Source organism: Ruditapes philippinarum, unplaced genomic scaffold, assembly GCF_026571515.1.
Source record: "Ruditapes philippinarum isolate M1 unplaced genomic scaffold, ASM2657151v2 ctg5486_1_1_1_1, whole genome shotgun sequence".
NCBI classification, from domain to species: domain Eukaryota; kingdom Metazoa; phylum Mollusca; class Bivalvia; order Venerida; family Veneridae; genus Ruditapes; species Ruditapes philippinarum.
This window is the reverse complement of record NW_026860845.1, coordinates 18692-37827: the sequence shown is the minus strand read 5'-3', so window position 1 is coordinate 37827 and position 19136 is coordinate 18692. Positions and strand designations below refer to the sequence as shown.

General features: G+C 33.5%; 1 protein-coding gene and 5 non-coding genes across 6 annotated transcripts; all 6 read left to right on the top strand.

Moving 5' to 3' along the window:
- The first annotated feature begins 210 nt into the window (after positions 1-210).
- Positions 211-281, top strand: Trnag-gcc (transfer RNA glycine (anticodon GCC)). Its single transcript has one exon. It is a non-coding gene; the product is annotated as a tRNA-Gly (tRNA).
- Positions 282-1116: 835 nt separating this feature from the next.
- On the top strand, positions 1117-1187 carry Trnag-gcc (transfer RNA glycine (anticodon GCC)). The gene has a single exon. It is a non-coding gene; the product is annotated as a tRNA-Gly (tRNA).
- A 909-nt stretch (positions 1188-2096) lies between these two features.
- On the top strand, positions 2097-2167 carry Trnag-gcc (transfer RNA glycine (anticodon GCC)). Its single transcript has one exon. It is a non-coding gene; the product is annotated as a tRNA-Gly (tRNA).
- A 1092-nt stretch (positions 2168-3259) lies between these two features.
- On the top strand, positions 3260-3330 carry Trnag-gcc (transfer RNA glycine (anticodon GCC)). Its single transcript has one exon. It is a non-coding gene; the product is annotated as a tRNA-Gly (tRNA).
- Positions 3331-3590: 260 nt separating this feature from the next.
- Positions 3591-3661, top strand: Trnag-gcc (transfer RNA glycine (anticodon GCC)). Its single transcript has one exon. It is a non-coding gene; the product is annotated as a tRNA-Gly (tRNA).
- A 3435-nt stretch (positions 3662-7096) lies between these two features.
- Positions 7097-12432, top strand: LOC132713536 (achaete-scute homolog 1-like). The gene is made up of 2 exons (XM_060696178.1): positions 7097-8030; positions 12186-12432. Exon 1 carries the CDS (start codon positions 7379-7381, stop codon positions 8015-8017), a length of 639 nt encoding a protein of 212 aa, XP_060552161.1. The 5' UTR covers positions 7097-7378; the 3' UTR covers positions 8018-8030; positions 12186-12432.
- The last annotated feature ends 6704 nt before the right edge of the window (positions 12433-19136 follow it).

Sequence of the window (19136 nt, the reverse complement as noted above, 5' to 3'; positions counted from 1 at the left end):
GTACAAGTAGAGGAAGAAACGCCTGCACCAACGAAACTGAATCAAGACTGGCCACAGATTAATTATCATCAACTCATCAAAATAGTTATAGATTTTAACATGTTCTCTATGTTGACGATTAACATTAACGTCTAAAAATTGTTCGTGCGTAAAAAATACGTGATATATCTGTCTATGAGAACAATCATGTTTAATATATGTAATATGTAAGCATCGGTGGTTCAGTGGTAGAATGCTCGCCTGCCACGCGGGCGGCCCGGGTTCGATTCCCGGCCGATGCACACTTTTAAAATGTGTTTTCAAAACTGATTAGCAGATTCATGAATTATATATACTGAAACAAAAAAGGAACTTTCTCCAAGTTTGAATGTGGATATGTTAGTACAGTTTTTCAATCCTATTGAAACTCGATTTTTACGTTGAATAAACATATCGGGCTTTTATACGGGGATTAGCTGACCGATTTTGCAAATTTAACGAGTTTTACAAGCTACTACATGTATATATGTGTGTACATCTAAGTGGTACCCTTGAACAACTGGCACATACTTTGCGAAAGTTTCTTTTTTGGTTCAGTATATGTTATATTATGTTATTATGTATATAGTTATTAAATTTAACAAACAAAAAAGAAAACAACAACAACAATATAAAAAAGAACAACATAAATATTGGAGGAATCCATGAGGCACAGACTAATGATTGTAAAACCAATTTAATGATATTGTCTGTCACACAATTTCGCATTTTTATCAAATAAAATGTTATGTTGATTTTTATGTTGTTTTTGTTGATGTTGTCTTTTTCATCCAGATACTATACAGATGAAATAGGTATATTTCCAGCATGACTGGCAGAGTGATTAGTATGAGTGGCACGAGTAGACAATCGACCGTCCGTAAGCCAGATCAAAAAGTCATCCAAAGTCATTGTTGCAGTCATATAACACACATTTTAGTTATACCAAATCAAGCCATAATCAGTCTTAATGTAAACCTTTAAACGTTCATTTCGCTCATGACGTAGATATTTTTGTTGTTTACGTTTACTTACGTTTTTAACGACATATAAAAAAACTGTCAAATTTATTAATTTTTTTTACACTTTTATATATCAGCATCGGTGGTTCAGTGGTAGAATGCTCGCCTGCCACGCGGGCGGCCCGGGTTCGATTCCCGGTCGATGCAAATGTTTTACTAAAAAACAAATCAGCTTTAACAATACAATAAGATTGCATTAAGATACTTCCAAAGCAACTTTTCTTAAAGGCCCATTATGCTTTAGTAGGCTATCAATTATGTCTCAAAAACATTTTAGTTTTGGTATCTTGTAACAAAATTATAAAAAACTAAATTATTAGCCGTATTCATGACATATCTTTTGCTCCTTTTGCTCTGTTGGCAATTGATTTAATCATAGTGAATAAGTATTTTGTATGAAAGTCAAAATACCACTTTGCTTACATTTAGCTGCTTTTACGATACATTACTGCACATGGTCTTTATCTATTATTAAAACATTACTAATCACATATTTTTATTTCTAAAGAATTAATGTGTCTTTAACACATGTTAAGTGGTTGTTTTGTCGTATTTTCGTGTTTTCGTCTGGCCCCACGCGGAGCGAAAATATGGTAAAATGCTCGCCTGCCATCCGGCCGGCTCGGGTTCGATTCCCGGCCGATGCAATTGTTTTAATTTTTCATCTGAAAAATCATATTAAAAGTAATATATTACCACAAAAATAGTTATAGCAGATCTCAACCGAGTTAGTAGAGTTTTACCAGGACGTATTTCCTCTCAAACCTTATGGTTTAAAGGTTTTACCAGGGCGCATTTTAACGAATAAGCTGCATGACCTGACATTAATTTTCTTCCAGAATTGATACTAAATTGATTCTATTTATTATATTCAGTGGTATTTAGCTATCTTGTACCGTTCCTGTGATGTTACTTCTTAAATACAATAATTAGACTTTACGTTAACGTACTTTTTACGTTAACGTCTAAAATTGTCCGTGCGTAAAAAACTACGTGACTCGTCTGTCAATCAGAACAAACATTATCAATATAAAATTTGACATGCAAAACATATAAGCATCGGTGGTTCAGTGGTAGAATGCTCGCCTGCCACGCGGGCGGCCCGGGTTCGATTCCCGGCCGATGCAATTATTTTTGCTTTTCATCTGAAAAACGAATCAAAGTGTGTATGCCAATTTCGTGCTTTTAATCCGAGTAAGAAAAGCCCCTGTCACCTATATACACCGTTGGCACGATGTATTTTAATTTTCCATATAACCCCGTGGGATTCATATTACCCGTAACGCTAATACATTGGGTTCTAGAAGTATTTTATTATTATATATTATTGAACTTTAATTTCTCAAAGTTCCACTTTGTCTCATTGTGGGAACGACTCATTATCAGAACTCTTCTTAATCCTATAATTCCTGTAATATTGGAGTTATTTAAGATATTTTTCCAGATTGGATTTCAATACAATGGCTCGTGACTTTAAATAACAATTTTCCCAGAACGCATTTTACCAGAACAGAACAGATCAGAAAATCTTCCAGTTCCACGAATCAAGACTTGTTCAGTTTCACTTAAAATCTCAGATGCAATACGGGGACATATTTTGTGCTTACGAACCATGGACAACATTACTTGTAGCAACAAGTAAAAACAAAAATGAATAAAAATAACATGTCTTAACAATTTAGGATAAGAATCATTCAATTTACTTCGCGCTGAATTCAATTTGTTGGGGAACATTTTCTAAAATCAACTAAGGAGTCTCGAGTCTTGGCTAATGTATTTGCTGTTTTCCAGAATGCACATTAATTAAGGTTCTATATATCACCAAATATGTTATGAACTTCATCATTTAAATTTTGGTTTATAAAATATTGTATATATAATCTTTTGCAAGACTTACAGAACTAAATTTAAAGCGTTTAATAAATCTTAGAGCATATACATATGCATCGGTGGTTCAGTGGTAGAATGCTCGCCACGTGGGCGGCCCGGGTTCGATTCCCGGCCGATGCAAGGAGTTTTTACTGTTTTTCATATACTACTTATTTACAGTTACTTTTAGTATTTATTATTATTATTATTAATCTAAGCTCCTTTTGTAGCCTTATAAGTTATATCGCGCATTCAGATATTAAATGTAGCCATAAATAGTCATAACGTAAACTGTTAAACGTTCATTTCGTTGATGACGTAGATAACGTTGCTATTATTACATTATATGAGCATCGGTGGTTCAGTGGTAGAATGCTCGCCTGCCACGCGGGCGGCCCGGGTTCGATTCCCGGCCGATGCACATTTTTGTTGTTGCAGAATTCGAAGCGTATATTTTTTTTTCGTTTCGAAAAATGGCGAATGTACGGGCAAATTTAAGGGTTAATATCATTTCGTTTACTGTCAACAAATTAGAATAAATCCTTGCTACATTTTTTTTATATTTCCTTAAAAAAACAGGTATTTTTAATGAACCTAAAGACAATGCCATAACCATTGGCTTAATTATTATGCACGTTTTATCAAAAGCATATTATAAACGTTTATTATTACATTATATGAGCATCGGTGGTTCAGTGGTAGAATGCTCGCCTGCCACGCGGGCGGCCCGGGTTCGATTCCCGGCCGATGCACATTTTTGTTGTTGCAGAATTCGAAGCGTATATTTTTTTTTCGTTTCGAAAAATGGCGAATGTACGGGCAAATTTAAGGGTTAATATCATTTCGTTTACTGTCAACAAATTAGAATAAATCCTTGCTACATTTTTTTTATATTTCCTTAAAAAAACAGGTATTTTTAGTGAACCTAAAGACAATGCCATAACCATTGGCTTAATTATTATGCACGTTTTATCAAAAGCATATTATAAACGTACGTTTAGATATTGTTCATTATAAATCTTTATTTTTTTTGCGTTGTTTTTTTAAAGTAAAATTTAAATTTTAAAGACATCTTTTCTCTTTTGTTGCAGCAAATAACTCCAAGATGTAACAACAATGGTTATTTTAATATTGTGCATCTGAATACTGGAGTTTTCAACACAGGTTGGAAAACTTCAAATTAAAAAAAAAGAAAGATTTAAAAAAGACGCTGGTCCGCGTTTCAAAACATTTTATGCAAATAAGCTCTTGAGGTCAAATGTCATTATGTAATTTGCATCCGAAATCATTTTAGAATGGTTTTATTATATAACAAATTACCCATGGAAAGCGCCCGGTGGCCTACATTGAATTTAAGGCTATTTTATTACGATGGTTTAGCGATGGAGTATGGCTGAACACTACCTTTGGTCCTTTTGAAAAATTAAGAAGTAATAGTGAAATAGCGCAAATGGGACATTGCTATTATACAAAAGTAGTGCCTCAATGCATTCATTAAGGCAAAGCACTCAAAAGTGCAACGTTGAATGCGTATTAATCTTTTAACGAAAATTGTAATTCTTTTGAAAGTCGACGAGCGTCATTTTGCGGCGAATAAATTAATTTCACTCTTTAGAGAGATACCGTTAATTTTTAAACAACCTAAATGCATTATGCATAGAAACACGATCTTTCAAAAAACCCGAAGAACATGCAAATATAAAAGATAATGCATTAAGATGGGTGATGATTAAATCAGAGGTTGAAATCTGAAAAAAAAGAGTCTGAAGCGTCCGCAAATGATGCCAGCGATAAAAATAGGTGTATATGATTTGGGAGAAGGTAATGATTTATTTTAGGTTGTTGAATACTTTTTATTCATATTATGTTCACTAGAGGTGAAACAAAGAACAATTAAGGTGATGCCACTGGCGGTGATGGTGGTGGTTTTGTTTGTGGTAGGTAATAATGGTATAATGGTGTTTGTGATGATGATGAAGAAGAAGAAGAAGAAGAACATGATGATGATGATGGTTACGGTGATGATGATAATGACGACGACGATGACGCGACGATGATGGTGATGATGATGATGACGACGACGTTGTTGCTGTTGTTGCTGCTGCTGTTGATGATGACGATGACGACGATGATGATGATAATGATGATGATGATTATAATGATGATGATGATGATCTTGTTGATGATACTTATATTGATATTATATTGATTATATTGATAGTAATGATAAAAATGCCGCTGTAAGCCGTAGTGGTGGTAATAACAATAAATTGATAATACATAATAAAAGATTTATTTTGTGAATGCCTTTTTTTATTGTGAACACATTTTAATATAAAAATCATACTAGGATCTTTTTAATTAAGCGGCCTTCAGTGAACACAACATTCACAACAACAACAACAACAACAACAACAACAACAACACCAGCATCATAGAATGATCTATCAACTATATATTATTATCATTACTAAAAAATATAAATACAGCTTTTGCATTTTTTTGACAGACACACACTCATAAATTATGAAATGATTTAACTGTGCGATGAAAAAAGTCAAACATTATATCCTTTAATTAATAATTGCCGCAGAATCATTTGCATCATAAATATTTACTAGTCAGTGTGCATCGTCTGCCGCGTGAACTATTAAAAAAGCTGACACGACGTTATATTGTGATCACGCGCGCGTGTCTGTGACTTACCAGCAAGGATTCTGGCGTCAGAAATGTCATTCCACGTGCGCGTAATACAAAATGTCAGATATATCATTTCACATGCAATTTGCCAAATGTTTCACTATCAAAATTATCATATGGAAGGCAATGAAAGGCAAACGTGATTGATTGATTACATAATACCAGTACCGGGGTATCAGTTTGTGAATTCTCTTTCTTTAATTATTTTTTTACTATTAAAATAATTTAGGTTTACTGTTATTGTTGTAATGGATGTTTCTTTTTGAGGTTAAAGGTCATAATAATATGTTCAGGTGTACATGTCGTCTGTGCAGATTTACTAGTGGAGGAACAACTCGGTTACTTCTCCTTTTCTTTATTTCACGTACATACGGACACTTCAGTATAGATGTCGAGCGGTCTCTTGTAATATATAACTAAATTTTGTGTGTTGGCAATCATTTGTACGTCAGCAAATTATGACATGCTGTTAAGTTATAAAACACTTACTAAGTGTTTTGATAATCAGAAAATGATTTATAAGCTTTTTTATCTTTTCAATTTATGTACCGACAGACTGTGTTTTAACATTTTAATATTTTAAATAAGGATATTATCAAATGACAGACGTAATGCATGTTCGGCATGAGATTTTTGTAATACTCATTTTGAATTCTAAAAGTTCTGCATGATATTTTTTCGATTCTCATTTTCTATATAATTAGCGTTTTGACCTTTTTGCCTCATTCATTGATAAAACGGCCTTCCATAGGTTTAACGAAATGCGGGTCTTCATGCACACAAGATTGTTATCTTAATTAAATTTTCTTGAACGGGAGAATGTTTGTAATTTTTCTAGTCAAGTGCATTTTTTTAATTTGAAAAGCAGATATTGTAATTTGAATTTAATTTTTATTAATAAAGATTTTTTTTCTTTCTTTTCTTCGCTCTTTTACGGTTTCAATAATGACGGCAAATAAACAGTTTCAGTCGAGCCTTTTGTCCCGTATAATTTATGAAATATGATGTTTCTTCAAAAACTATTATTCGAATTTGTCTTTTCTGTTATGTTAAATATTTGTAGGTTTAAGGGGCTTCTGTTTAAGAATTAAATTTTACAAACTCCATTGATCCGTGTTTACACTTGCTATTTTATTTTCAATTACCGCGTTATCTCCGCCAAATCATTACTTTGTACACCTAAATAATAATAATAATGGCCATTCGTCTTCTGTACGTTCTATTTAAGGATCACTTTTAATGTTTAAATTATCTAATCAAGTCAAATTTGTTTGAGATCGAATTCGCGCAATAAGAAGTATTTCCTATTTATCATTGCTCCTAATCGACATGTTTTCCCTTTTAAAGCGCATGGTTTTAGGTATCACGTTTTCAATAACGCAAACGTTTTAGCGTCTTAACAAAGATAAGGGGCGCATCTCTGAAGATGGCGCTGTCAGGTGGTTTCTGGTCGTCTGCAAAGTAGTTGGTCGTCTGCAATGACTTCGCGGATGGGACGAAAATTGATGATAAACCAGCAGGGGAGGGGCTTAAGACGGCAAGGTTTTAGATAATACCACACTATAAATACTTAAAATGCAAGGCACACTTTTATTATTTACATTTAAATTTTGTTAAATTGCTTTGGAAACGAGGCTGTCAACAGACACTGCACGCGACAGGCACGCGACTGACGTAATTCTTTAGGTTTATATTTGCAAACACAGACTTGCAGACGATATTTGGCATCGTCTTTAAGGAAACAAAGTCCTTTAACTTTTCAGTCTTTAATGGATCTTTCGTCTGCTCACTTCACTAATGAACATAAAATGAAAGAGGAATATCATTTTCAGCCTGAATTGCAGAATATGCCATCTTGCATGTTTGACCAAGCCTCTCAAATGGGGGTCATCACATCGAGTGGTCAGAGCACAAGGTCAAAACTGTTTCGATTCCATGTGGCTAAAGAGAACGCAGCAATCGGTGGTTGCCGAAGACGGCTTGACTTTAACCAAAGTTGTCCGACAAATATTTATGGTTTAAAACCCGGACAACAAATAACAGTTGCGCGGCGAAATGAACGCGAAAGAAATCGTGTTAAACTGATAAACATGACCTTTGCGACATTACGGGAACATTTACCGTTTGAACCGGAAAATACAAAAAATAAAAAAATGAGTAAAGTGGATACACTGAAAGCCGCCATTGATTACATCAAATACCTCCAGGAGCTTGTTGATAATCACGATGCAGTAAACGCTGTACTAAATGAAGCCTGTTCTATAGACGCTATGCAATTTGACTTGAGAACTTGTCCAACAAATTCACCTGAAAAATCACCAACGGGAACTGTTATGACGTCAGAAGTGACGTTCGATGGATTAAGTGCTGAAGATGAAGAATTACTCGACTTTGCAAATTGGTTTTGAAACAATAGAAAAGGTAGAGTAGTGATGTTATTTTTCTTCTGAATTCTTTTTTGAGAAGGATTTTATAATCGACAATTTTTGTATGGAAGTGCAATTTAATAATGAACAAGTTAATTAATGTTCGAAGCTGTAAGAGTATGAACCTGTCCGAATATAGTTAGATGAGAAAAATAATTAAAGAAACATAAAAAAAAAAACAAAAACAAAAAACAGACAAAATCAAAATGGACTTGTATCATGGACTCCTCATTTTAAACTTAGACAGTGAGTCACAGTTTATGAAATCATTTAAATAAATACTTACTTACACATGTTAAAAATCAACATCCTGTACCAGCAATGTACATTATAACCTACATGTATATTCAAATTGTCATTTTTTAATATTTTTTTTTTACTTAAGGAAAATTTCAATAGCTAACAGTGTCTTAAAGATACTGTATGTTGTAATTAATGTTGTTACCACACTTAAGTGAAATTTTATTTATGTATAAAATAATTTTCAAACATTGAAGAATATGTAAAATATATGTACTGCAAATATTTGACCACATTATATGTAATCATTAAAATATATGGATGCATTTATTTCTTATTGAAAAATGTGGTTTAGACTTAAGAGAAAATAAATTTCTAACTATCTCCCTTTATTAACATGAAATGTTAAATTCGTTAATATCTTTACAAATAATGCTTTTTTGGAACTTACAATATTGATAAATCTTCATTTGAGCATTATATTTATGATATAAAACCATAAAAAATGAGTTACAGGATTTTTAATACTGTGTATTATTTGATTTTTTAGGAAGTCATTTAGTATGATCAGAAATCGTTTGTGACAAGATAAACAATAATCGATCATACGGATCAATAAAATTCGATCCTTATCTTTTTTCAGGCTTAGTGTATCATTTTTTCTTTCTGTAGATAAGAAGATTTGAATACTCGTTTCTCCACTCCTATCCGTTCATAACTAAAGCATTCATAATTATGAACTTGGTTGAAGACTGTATTTTGATTGGCAATACAAACGTTTTATCGATAACGCTGCACCAAGTCAATTTCAAGCAATATTATAAAGTTGCATCGGAAATGCATATGCTAAGTCCACATCTGAGATTGATTATCAATTTTTAATGACACCACAGTGCAAGTTGATGTGAGATAAATTAGCGTACATTATTATGCAGAAATGACTACGTTATTATAATGAGATACGTGTTTCCTGGGAAATAACTGCTCACGTGTATGTAAATTTTAAACTGATTATTGATTGGTTAAGATATAGACATGCGCACAAGTTAACTAATATCATGCCGGTGCGCTTGTTGATTAAGTTGGCTGTTCGAACTACGTAAAATTCATCAGCCAAGCATATCCATCAAGTTGGTTGGACTTTTTATTTTAGATCATTGATCACCGCACTGGCGGTTGTAGTGTTGGTAGTTTTCATTCCTGATCAAAGCAGTAAGCCACATTGAATTTACCAGACCACAGTTCAACCACCGCGTCGTTCCCGCGCAGGCTATCAAGCACTTTACCAGTACTAATTGCCTTCACTTTCACAAGGAACTGATAACTTCTGTACATGCCAGAGCAGAGGTACAGTGCGAATGACCGTAGAAAGGATATTTATGATCAATCACAACGAAAGTCTGGGAATCGAACCCGGATCGCCCGACACACAGTTCAATGCTCTATCTATTGAGCTAACCGGACGGTGCCTTGATCACCGCACTGTTTGAACCGTGTATTTTATACCTATACCAGTTAAGCCTCAGCCTACTGGCGGCAACAGTTTTAACCCATGTGACACGTGCAGACCAAGTTTAGGCGACACATAAGTGCCATCTGATCATGGTCTGAACTATTTGCTTTTCAATCGGTACATATTTTGATTTTCTACCCTAAATTATTTATGGTTATGTCTAAATTGAAAGATGGGCAGGGAGACACAGGCAAAATGTTCATTTCTACGTTTTAATTTTTCCATTCATTATTCTGTAAATGTCCTCAGAATACACTAGGCAGTCACAGGAACAAAACTTTTTTTCCTTATAAAGAATAAAATTGGGGTTTCCTAACTTGACCCGCGTGAGTCAGGTTAGAGAGTTAAAACTTCACAATGGTTGTCTCAGTGAACTCTGGAAATGTTAAATATGTATGTCAATGAATACCTAAGACTTGTTTCAATCATACAATATCCACAGTGTCTGTTATTGTAACTTCCAGGGTTTGTTTAAGTCACATGACTTGTTTTAAAACTACTCGGTGATTCTGTCGGCGTATTAATTTCGTTCAACATAAATATATAGAATTAATACAGAAATTTAAGCTGGGACTTTTATTTTAATTATTTTTGTCATTAATTTGCCTGAGTATCCCTTTAAGACATTAAGCGCGATAAGATTTCGTTAGTCGACTGACCTTGACATGTTGGATTTCAGATCCAAAATATCCGTGCACTTTTATAATATTGGGCCAGTATTGTATGTTGGGAACACATTGATGCATATTTATATTAAGAATTCGCTTCCCAGTAAATGAGATGGTTTCAACGCTTAAAAATGGAGTTTTATTCTAAACATAATGTGATGCCACCACTTATTTATCCTTATTTACATTGGTACACACGACAACATCTTGTTCAACTAAATAGCTTTATTTATTATACAGTTAATGGAAATTCTACTCAAAGGGAAGAGATATTCTCATATACAAAAAGTTTATATATAACAGGCAAAATCTCCGGTCGCTTAAGTGTTTGGACAAAGCTGACTGTATACCATACTTAATCATATGTCCCTGGTCTTGATTGGGAAACAAAGTTATGATTCAATAAATTGAAAGTTTAATAGAATACTTGAACGTAAATGACTATTGCCATGATGGGCTATTTTCATTCATTCATTTTGGATACTATGTCTACTTGAAATTTTTACTTGATTCATACAGCGCAAGAATTCATTACTGGGCACTTGATGAAGTAATGAAGTCACGTGATTGGGATGGTAAGACTCGGCGCCTTAGTCGAGATACAGTTACAATCCAACCACAGGCGTACTTATGTGGTGTTTGCACACCAGTGCTTCTTAAGTTTTTAATCCCTTTATTGTATGTTCAAGTGTAACCCGACCTCATACTATTTCCCATTGAGAGCTACTTTATGTAATCGCGTAGATATACTGTTATCTAACCTATTTACAAACGCTGATATTACTACGCCGAGAAGAGGGATATGCGGAATTAATCGCAGATTATCGCTCATAACAAAGTCATGGTATCTGTTTTAGCACTTGTTGACGCGAGCAGACAATCAAAATTATCAATAACGCTCACGTATGTCACAGTTTGAACCTAAAGTTATACATTGATGACCCTTATTTGTCATTTGTAGATACTTTTCTTTTCAAAATTCAACCCATTAAACGATATTTCGTGTTGTAGTTGATGATAACGAGATAAAAAGGTCTAACCGCCAATTAGACGTATGAATTCACTAAACACTCTTCACTGAGTCGTTATCGGCTCGTTATGAAAATGTTTACGAAATAAAAATATTCATTATCTCAATTTAATATTGATCGGAAATCATATCTTGTTAAGCGCTTGATTCTAACAACATTTTCCAATGTTGCAATTGAAATGTATTTGTCTTTGAAATGGACCGGTCTCTGAAATGGATATAATCGTCACTATAATTTTTTTAAGGATTTTAAGATTTAAATAAAAAGGCTTATATATAATTTGTCTCTCAGAAACAAAATTTCTTGGAATAAATTTCAGTTTATACATGTTTTGTATTTTTATACCTGAATGGTAGAAATATTTTTCAAATCCTTGATTTCTTTTAGTGGTAATTATATTTTTTGAATACAATTTCAAAGGCTAGAATATGAATGATAAAAAATGGTAAAAAACACTTTCCCGTCAAATGATGTATTATTTTCCATATAATGATACATAAAATACAATTCAGATTAGTTTAGGTTCCACATTAAAATCAATTTGTAATCCATCAAAACATGAACGTAATAAAATCAAAATTAACTAAGATTTTGATGGTGACTTAAAAAAATAGTAGCCAGTGTATAATTATATGTTCTATCATTTTGATACATTATGTCATATAATATTTCAAAATTTTACTTTTTTATTATTTCAGCAGGTGAAACTATATTCAGTGCGATGATAAGAGCAAAACCCACCTGTCTTACCTGAAAAAAAAAACTGACATGAAATTCATCTAGTCAAATGCTAGAACACGGGTTTCTGTTTTTAAAGAAGAAGAAACAAAGTAGACACGAAAAAGGAAAAAATCAACCGCCTTGCCGAATTATACGTTGACCACGCCTTATCTACCGAAGAACACGCCCATTCGTTACGTCACCATTACAGGTGATACGTTTCTAAACGTCTAAGCTCATCGACATTTAAGTGTGGATATTTGAGATATGTTTATGAGGAACTGTGTAAAGTTGCAATGTTGATATTATTTCACATTAAAAAAAAGTAATATCCTGAAGCTTGTGGTATGTAAGCAATGCAATATGCATACGATTATCTTGCTAAATACGCACACATACATTCTTGAACTTTGATAAATGTGCTTTTAATACAAAAGTCAAGTTACCCGATATTTCCGGGTCCGCCAAGACAAAAAGGCACCAAAAAAGAGCGATAGTTGCTCAAGGACGTTCAGTCTCAACATATACCTTTTATAAAATCTTCATTGTCACAGTAAGAATAAAACAATGTATGATTATACACTTGTGGGATACAGCTGTTCTATCTTGTTGTTATGACGTCATCATCATCAGGAAATAAAAAAGTTTCCAAATTAATTTCACAAATGCACAAGGCTTATCGCACCAGACAAATTAATCAAGATGACAATTTTGAACGTGCACATATAAAAATAATAAGCCTAAAAAATAAATAAATAAATAAATAAATAAATAAATAAATAAATAAATAAATAAATAAAAGAAAATAAACAAAAAACAACAACAACAAAAAACAACAACAAAAAACAACAATAACATAGTGAGGGTATAGTTTATTTATTTGTATATTTTATAGCTATACCTGAAATGCTGTATTTAAGACAAATGATATGGCAACTACATTGGCAAGTTTCGACATTGTTTTGTAATAAGGAAAAAAAAGATATTGAATAAAATTATGACGTTCATTATTCATTGATTTTGTTGATTTATTACAATCATCGTTTGCAGTGCAGTCTTTTGGTGGTCAGGTGTTGGAAGTTTTCACAGGAAGTCACATTGAATTTACCAGAGCACAATTCCGCACGTCCACAAAGAACTGATAACTTCTGTACATGCAGGAGCAGAGGTACAGTGCGAATGACCGTAGTAAGGATTTCATAATTTACCACAACGAAAGTGATCTGCGCCGTCGGGAATCGAACTTGGGTCGCCCGATTCACAGTCCAACGCTACATCTATTGAGCTAACCGGACGTCTAGTATTCTTTCTTTCTTCTTCTTTTTCCGTTTTAATACATCAGAAAAGGAGAGATGTGGTTCTGGTATTAAATAAGCAGTTATAATAACATTTCGTTTGGTAGCATAGCCTGTATAAACATTTTTTTCTGTGATAGGAAGCCTGCAACTTAAATATTCTACATGATTAAGGAATCACTTTACGGTTTTATCGTGTCACTAATGCAACAATGCTTTCGATATCAGAGAATATCACTCGTTCATATGTATTTTACTAAATAGTTTTGTCTATCAAATTGTGCAGGCAGTCTGAAGTAATACGATTAAAAATACACCGAAAATGTAAATAAAAGCCAAATGTGACAATGCGAACTTTCTAAGAGATACTTCCCTTCTATGCATAAGAACTATTTCCTACTGATAATAACAGATGTCTCTCGATGTGTCTTGATCTAAAATTCTCTGTAACCAAAGAAACGCTTGCATACTCATCACTTCACTGACAGGAAAATGTCGTCTGCATTTGTTGGGAAATAAATTCTTAAGTTGTGCGCGTTAGATGCTCCCATTGTTTATGATTTAACAACAACTTTAGAATGTATTCACATATTGTTAAGATAAATTTCTTCAATTAAAATGTTTCTTTTAACTGATTATGATAAAGGGACATTTTAGCTTAAGTGCAAATTATATTCATATTTCAAACTACCATTATAATAAAACTCTATGTTTTTCGCATTTGATAAATTATTTTAACTGAATGCTTCGTTGCAAAACCAGATCTTGCATATCTTAAAGTGTTTTTATGCCTTAAATTTTAGCGTGGTGTGTTTTTGTTTGAAGTTTAAAATTTTGATTTAAAACTGACGCCTGGCTCGACTAAAATAAAACCATTAAGTTACATAAAGTAATATAAGTTGACGTGTCGCGTGCCGTGTTGATAAATTGCTCGTAAAACCATTCATCTAGGACAGGTGCGTTTATATCTTCAATCAGATAACGTACACATAAGTAAATCTCGCGAGAACTTTATCACAAGTGCGCATGCGCCACTTATGGTAAAACTCGCATTTTTCTTTTTTTTCAATTTTTTTAACTGTTTTGGGTAATATATTATAATGTTCACACAAGCCAATCAGAAAGGCATATACATAATAGGAAAGCCACCTGCTGCATAGCATTAAAAAGGAGGCGGTTTGATTGAAACCCCCAAATTCTCCTTCGGAATTATATTCATGTAAATCATCAAGCAACCCACCTTGTTTACTTTTGTATGGCTTTTAGCAATTTTACTCGTTTATGTAATGTAATTCATCTTTAATAGTGAATTGATATATATAACTATTTGCATGCGAGTAGAAATAGTACAAAACCTGTTTTGTAGCTTCACAAACATTTACATTTAAAATTATTGAATAAAAAAAAATACACACGACTATTTTTGGAACACAGCTAGATCTAATTTGTGTATTGGGGTAAGTGCAAAATGTTAAAGGCCCATTAAGCCTCAAATATTCAAATACTTATGTTACTGAAAGAAAGCTTTTATTTTTGGTGTCCTGTTAAAATTTTCTCAAAAAAAGGAAAGATATCAACTGGCTCTGTGCCCCTGAGCCATCTTTTACTTCTTTCAAGTTCTTGCAAATAGAAAAGTTACAGTGATTTAGTATAATGTATGGAAGTCAAAGTGCCCCACTTTTCGTACATTTTGATACCATTATCACAAAAATTTTTACAACCAGCATTATTGTCTTCAGGTGATATAGTCTTAATCCATTATACAACATTATATGAGCCGCGTCAAGACAAAACCAACGTAATGCGTTTGCGACCAGCATGGATCCAGACCAGCCTGCGCACCGCGCAGTCTGATCAGGATCCATGCTGTTCGCTTACAAACCCTATAGCAAGTACAGAAACTGATAGCGAACAGCATGGATCCTGATCAGACTGCGCGGATGCGCAGGCTTGTCTGGATCCATGCTGGTCGCAAACGCATTATGTTGGTTTTGTCGTAACGCGGCTCATATATAAAACACATGAACATATTACTTAAAGGCCACAGAAATGCTTTTATTTTATTTCTCAAAAGCTTTTTAATTTTGGTGTTCTTTTATAGTATACAAAAAAGAACCCATTGGCCAATTACTTCAACAATGTTTTTCATATGTTGCTTTTTGGAAATAGGTACAGTCATAGTGAATAAGTTGTTTGTATATGGAAGTCCAAATACTACTTTGTTTAAAAAATATTTGTTTCTGAGGCATAATGTGCCTTTAAAGAAACTTAATAAAGAAAATTAATGTGCCCCCAAATTTGTCATTATACGTTCACAAATGTCTTTTGAGTTTTAAACGTATTTTAAATGATTCGCAGTGAAAATGAAAGGCGATCAACCATGTTGTCTCTGTAAATAATATGAGCCGCGTCACGTTAAAACCAACATAATGCGTTTGCGACCAGCATGGATCCTCGCGTCAGGTTAAAACCAACATAATGCGTTTGCGACCAGCATGGATCCAGACCAGCCTGCGCATCCGCGCAGTCTGATCAGGATCCATGCTTTTCGCTTACAAACCCAATTACAAGTAGAGAAACTGATAGCGAACAGCATGGATCCTGATCAGACTGCAGGCTGGTCTGGATCCATGCTGGTCGCAAACGCATTACGTTGGTTTTGTCGTGACGCGGCTCATATGTAACTGGAAAACCTAGATCATAATAGAATTTATACATTAAACATGTTTTCACGTCAATAAGGCAGATAATTATTTTTAAAGTTTTAATTAAAATAATTTTGAAACTTTTGAAGTTTTAAAAAGCTAGAAAAAAATGTTAGTATTATGCTGTGAAATCACAATTTTGAAAAGCGTAAAGCATTCTGTATAACATAATTAAATAATATAATTAAATATCAAAGAAAATTCAACAGCCACTGTCCGGAAACAACTTCTGAAAAAAAGTTATCATCATGAATAAAGAACTGCTGTCGCCTTATCATTTAATGTTGACAAAAGGAACAAACCTGTAATTTTTTCCCGAAAATTTAACCTTACAGTGATGTACTAAGAGCACATGTATTTCAAAGTCATGAGATTCACTAGTTGATGAAAATTGTATATACAATTGTAACGTTAATCTTCATCTTTAGGAAGCACTATGATACTTACAATAGTTCACAGCCGGTACATTAGTGGTATGTACACACAAATATAAATTCATGTATATTAATGTAATAATCTTGATAGACAATAACCATATTTTATATTGTTAAAGAACCTAGTCATATCACGTAACAAAATGCATCTAGCACATTTGATGTCGTTTGACTATTATTTCTTAAAAGACCTGGCAGCATGCACAACGTTTTACCAAATCATTTGCTAAAAGAGGACATAATTCTGATAAAGGGAAGCCCGAAGAAAGCCACTTTTAGTAAAACTTGAATTTCAATAGCCAGTGGGATTTGTAATATCCATACAGAACCTGTAGCAAAAACTCTTGCTTTTTTGGGTTGTGAAATAATATACCAGCAAATACACCAACCCACACATTCGATTTCTCGAGGGATATTAACAATAAGTTCTTGCTTACAACCGCAACCATAACTTTTGCAAGTAAAAATAGTACAATTCTGATAAAGTAAAACACTGTGCAAGTTTGCCTCTTGAACTTCTATACAACATTTTGCTCTATATATTCTGAGATACTGCACAGATAAAACGTTTCGTGAAGCAGACGACAAGAAGTGAACAACCGACGGAGCGCAAGCAGACGACGTTGATGTGAAAAGACGATTAAAACTGTCGCAAGTTCAGATATAAAATATCAACACGCTATAGAAAAGTAAATTACCTTAGTCTAATTAAACGAGACAATTTTTCAATCAGTAAAGAAAACACTTTTTCATTGTAGTCACAGAAGAGAACGCAAATCACGTGCATTTTATTGAAAAATGTGTTCTAACCACAGAACAGGATTAAAATTAACCTTCCGTGAAATAACAGAATACATGCGCATCTTTATGATCATTATGGACCTAAAGTAGCACTGATATGACGATGTTAGTATTCAGCACGTGCATTCCTGTCTTCAACGATGCAGACGACAACATGGACGATAACTGTGGTTGCCTTATTTTCAAAGAAAGCTATTAATGTTGGTTACTAAAGCATAGTTGTATGTCCAATGCATTTCAAGTTTGAATCACATACTTTCATGTTTGTTTCCGTGATGTTGTTTTTAAACTAGATAATATAAAATTATAAATAATATGCAAACTAGTGAACCAGTAGTAACTCTTTCAGTATTGTCGTAAATTTAGTGCGATGACGTCATGCATTTAGAGACTGTTTATACATGTATAACAAAATTTGTCTTTTATAGTCAAATGATTGAATTTAGAAAAGAATAAATTTGTGATTTATTACAATTTTCTCAGTTCACAAGGTTGGTTTTAAATTTCCAAAAAGTGATTAGATTTAACTGAAAGTAAAACATTTAAAATGTAATTGAAGTTTTTGTTTTACGTTGTCCAGAACTGGATAATTTTGTTCATGCAATTATCAAAGTTTCTTGAGGATGAAGGGTAGGGAAATTCCAAAACTTTTTTTAGGTATGTTTGAAAATAATAACTTTAATTGAGCCGCGTCACGACAAAACCAACACAATGGGTTTGCGACCAGCATGGATCCAGACCAGCCTGCGCATCCGCGCATTCTGATCAGAATTCATGCTGTTAGCTTACAAACCTTATTTAAGTAGTGAAACTGATAGCGAACAGTATGAATCCTGATCAGACTGCGCGGATGCGCAGGCTTGTCTGGATCCATGCTGGTCGCAAACGCACTATGTTGGTTCTGTCGTGACGCGGCTCATATTCAATTAGATAGGTTGGAGTGTCTTCTAATCAAAATACCACCATCCAAGTTAAAATATACCGATCTTGGCCTGAATTTCAGTCCGTGGTCTTAGTGGTTTTCTACGATTTTTGTGTCGAAAGACAAGGTGGATGATTGTCAAATTTAGTTGCATTTGCGCCCGTTGATCTAGCATTTACAAATGTTAAATTCTTTTACACTGAAAGGGTTAATGACCAAAGTATTCTTCCTAGCGATATCAAGTTACTTTTCTTACAGTGCACTAATGTTTAATTTGAATTGTTACATGTAAACAAATAAGTATGTACCAAGTTTAAGTATTTATATTAGAAAAAAAATTTAAACGTCGACATGATTTACCCAGTTTATGTTCAAAGGGAGGTAAATCCAACAGGTAAATGGTTCATTTGCAGATGATTGCTTGTTTATGCGAAACATTTGCCGACAGCCCAAGTTACAAATTATTTGTATTTAAAGATATACTATGCTCAACTTTGGGTAAACTACTTTTATTGAAGAAATTTATTGAAAATAATATTCATCATATTAATATTCATAATAAATCACTTAGAACGCACTTTCAAGCAAACATTTATATAAATATCCAAAGGATACATTTTTGTTGTCAAATCAAAATGAAATACATTGTACTTGTTTTATATGAGCCGCGCCATGATAAAACCAACATAATGGGTTTGCGACCAGCATGGACCCAGACCAGCCTGCGCATCCGCGCAGTCTGATCAGGATCCATGCTGTTCGCTTACCAACT